General features: G+C 46.8%; 1 protein-coding gene across 1 annotated transcript; it reads left to right on the top strand.

Annotated features, from left to right (window-relative positions):
* The first annotated feature begins 1,923 nt into the window (after positions 1-1,923).
* On the top strand, positions 1,924-3,069 carry LOC131957619 (nascent polypeptide-associated complex subunit alpha, muscle-specific form-like). The gene is made up of 2 exons (XM_059322356.1): positions 1,924-2,428; positions 2,510-3,069. The coding sequence occupies exons 1-2, from the start codon at positions 1,924-1,926 to the stop codon at positions 3,067-3,069; spliced, it is 1,065 nt and encodes a 354-aa protein (XP_059178339.1).
* The last annotated feature ends 793 nt before the right edge of the window (positions 3,070-3,862 follow it).

Below are 3,862 nucleotides of genomic sequence, written 5' to 3' on the forward strand. Positions count from 1 at the left end.
CATCTCAACACAACATACACCACATCTCAACACAACATACCCCACATCTCAACACAACATACCCCACATCTCAACACACATACCCCACATCTCAACACACATACCCCACATCTCCACACAACATACCCCACATCTTGAAGTACATCTGTACCTGTTGACCCCAGGGAACATGTTGACGTGCAGGTGGTATTGATTTATTCAGTCCCCCCTCCATAATTATATTTAAATGTACATTTATTCAGTCCCCCCTCCATAATTATATTTAAATGTACATTTATTCAGTCCCCCCCTCCATAATTATATTTAAATGTACATTTATTCAGTCCCCCCCCCCTCCATAATTATATTTAAATGTACATTTATTCAGTCCCCCCCTCCATAATTATATTTAAATGTACATTTATTCAGTCCCCCCCCCTCCATAATTATATTTAAATGTACATTTATTCAGTCCCCCCCCCCCCTCCATAATTATATTTAAATGTACATTTATTCAGTCCCCCCCCCCTCCAAAATTATATTTAAATGTACATTTATTCAGCCCCCCCCCCCCCCCCTCCATATGGTTACATCTGGTTTTGACCAGAATCCACCAAACATTTGTGCCAGATACCAGAGACCAGAATCCACCAAACATTTGTGCCAGATACCAGAGACCAGAATCCACCAAACATTTGTGCCAGATACCAGAGACCAGAATCCACCAAACATTTGTGCCAGAGACCAGAATCCACCAAACATTTGTCCCAGAGTTCGATGTTCAGCCGTCCCTTCCTGACTGACTTGACAGAGAGAAGCAAAATGGCGGGGTAAAGATGTGACGTACACAGCGAGCCTACGTCTTAAAACCTCACGACGGTAGAGAGTAGGCCTCCCACTGTCCTGGTGTCTATAAGGCGGGTCTCTTCGCTGTATCATTCAAATTTTATTTGAATCAATCTCTGAAAAAAGCGTCACTAGCCTTAAAGTAGTCTTTAGAGGAGCCCCCCTCCTTCCCTGCATTAGAGACGAATGATTTGATAAATCGAACGTAGGCCTAATTTTGATCAAACGTCGTCGACTTAACTACGTGGCGTGCCATAGAGCTCTTCCCAACACAAAAAAGTCCTTTCATCCTAGCTGGAAACCTATGTCTCGCTCAAACATCTTTAGATATCCCACGACAAACATCTTTAGATATCCCAAGACATACATCTTTAGATATCCCATGACATACATCTTTAGATATCCCATGACATACATCTTTAGATATCCCATGACATACATCTTTAGATATCCCATGACATACATCTTTAGATATCCCATGACATACATCTTTAGATATCCCATGACATACATCTTTAGATATCCCATGACATACATCTTTAGATATCCCATGACATACATCTTTAGATATCCCATGACATACATCTTTAGATATCCCATGACATACATCTTTAGATATCCCATGACATACATCTTTAGATATCCCATGACATACATCTTTAGATATCCCATGACATACATCTTTAGATATCCCATGACATACATCTTTAGATATCCCATGACATACATCTTTAGATATCCCATGACATACATCTTTAGATATCCCATGACATACATCTTTAGATATCCCATGACATACATCTTTAGATATCCCATGACATACATCTTTAGATATCCCATGACATACATCTTTAGATATCCCATGACATACATCTTTAGATATCCCATGACATACATCTTTAGATATCCCATGACATACAACTTTAGATATCCCATGACATACATCTCTAGATATCCCATGACATACATCTTTAGATATCCCATGACATACATCTCTAGATATCCCATGACCTATTACACAAGGGACGCCAACCCATAGGAAAGCTGTAGAATTGCCATCTTGTTAGAGTGAGTCAATTTGTTTCAATTGACTTTCCCATGAACACACCCCCAACAACATGGCTGGTCTCACCCACCCCATCAGGTCACGTGGTCTCACCCAGCCCATCAGGTCACGTGGTCTCACCCAGCCCACCAGGTCACGTGGTCTCACCCAGCCCATCAGGTCACGTGGTCTCACCCAGCCCACCAGGTCACGTGGTCTCACCCAGCTCATCAGGTCACGTGGTCTCACCCAACCCATCAGGTCACGTGGTCTCACCCAGCCCATCAGGTCACGTGGTCTCACCCAGCCCACCAGGTCACGTGGTCTCACCCAACCCATCAGGTCACGTGGTCTCACCCAGCCCATCAGGTCACGTGGTCTCACCCAGCCCATCAGGTCACGTGGTCTCACCCAGCCCATCAGGTCACGTGGTCTCACCCAGCCCATCAGGTCACGTGGTCTCACCCAGCCCATCAGGTCACGTGGTCTCACCCAGCCCATCAGGTCACGTGGTCTCACCCAGCCCACCAGGTCACGTGGTCTCACCCAGCTCATCAGGTCACGTGGTCTAACCCAACCCATCAGGTCACGTGGTCTCACCCAGCCCACCAGGTCACGTGGTCTCACCCAACCCATCAGGTCACGTGGTCTCACCCAGCCCATCAGGTCACGTGGTCTCACCCAGCCCATCAGGTCACGTGGTCTCACCCAGCCCATCAGGTCACGTGGTCTCACCCAACCCATCAGGTCACGTGGTCTCACCCAGCCCATCAGGTCACGTGGTCTCACCCAGCCCATCAGGTCACGTGGTCTCACCCAACCCATCAGGTCACGTGGTCTCACCCAGCCCATCAGGTCACGTGGTCTCACCCAACCCATCAGGTCACGTGGTCTCACCCACCCCATCAGGTCACGTGGTCTCACCCAGCCCATCAGGTCACGTGGTCTCACCCAGCTCATCAGGTCACGTGGTCTCACCCAAACCATCAGGTCACGTGGTCTCACCCAGCCCATCAGGTCACGTGGTCTCACCCAACCCATCGGGTCACGTGGTCTCACCCAACCCATCAGGTCACGTGGTCTCACCCAGCCCATCAGGTCACGTGGTCTCACCCAGCCCATCAGGTCACGTGGTCTCACCCAGCTCATCAGGTCACGTGGTCTCACCCAAACCATCAGTTCATGTGGCCCTATATTGATGACGTCATCAGTGGCGGCTGGCGCTTTGATCAATTTCATTTGTAGTGATGTTATTGGACATGTCTAGGTCTCGGCATTTAAACTCTGTAATTAAACGGGTTGAACCACTGTCACTAGACAGGTTTAACCACTGTCACTAGACAGGTTTAACCACTGCCACTAGACAGGTTTAACCACTGCCACTAGACAGGTTTAACCACTGCCACTAGACAGGTTTAACCACTGCCACTAGACAGGTTTAACCACTGTCACTAGACAGGTTTAACCACTGTCACTAGTCAGGTTTAACCACTGTCACTAGACAGATTTAACCACTGCCACTAGACAGGTTTAACCACTGTCACTAGACGGTGTTCACGATGTCCATGTTAGAGGGGTGGGTAAGGTCAGTACGACGGATGTACCTCGACAAAATGTCCCACGACTAAATGACCCGCGTCAAAACGTCACCCAGAGATTAGGCCCGGACTAAACAAACTCGAATGGCAATTGAAGAGAGAACTCGACAAAATGACTCTAGATATGAAGGTTCCCCAACATTTGATCAGCGTCAAATTGGCTTCCGATAATATAGCTCATAATATGTAACTCTTCAATAAGATAATATGGCTCATAACAAGTAAATAATATGGCTCATAACAAGTAAATAATATGGCTCATAACAAGTAAAAAAGATAGTTGAAAAACTTGGTTTAATGCGGGGTGTAAAGGCACATATCCCACAGGCACATATCCCACAGGCACATATCCCACAGGCACATATCCCACAGGCACATATCCCACAGGCACATA

Source organism: Physella acuta, unplaced genomic scaffold (genome assembly GCF_028476545.2).
Source record: "Physella acuta isolate Inbredline_101_S28 unplaced genomic scaffold, ASM2847654v3 ptg000081l, whole genome shotgun sequence".
Taxonomy (NCBI): Eukaryota; Metazoa; Mollusca; class Gastropoda; family Physidae; genus Physella; species Physella acuta.

Bases quoted from the DNA above. Each gene is read 5' to 3' on its own strand.
- LOC131957619 (XM_059322356.1), top strand. From the start codon at position 1,924: ATGAACACACCCCCAACAACATGGCTGGTCTCACCCACCCCATCAGGT. The intron at 2,429-2,509 runs GTCACGTGGTCT...CCAACCCATCAG, and splicing joins GGTCTCACCCAGCTCATCAG to GTCACGTGGTCTCACCCAGC.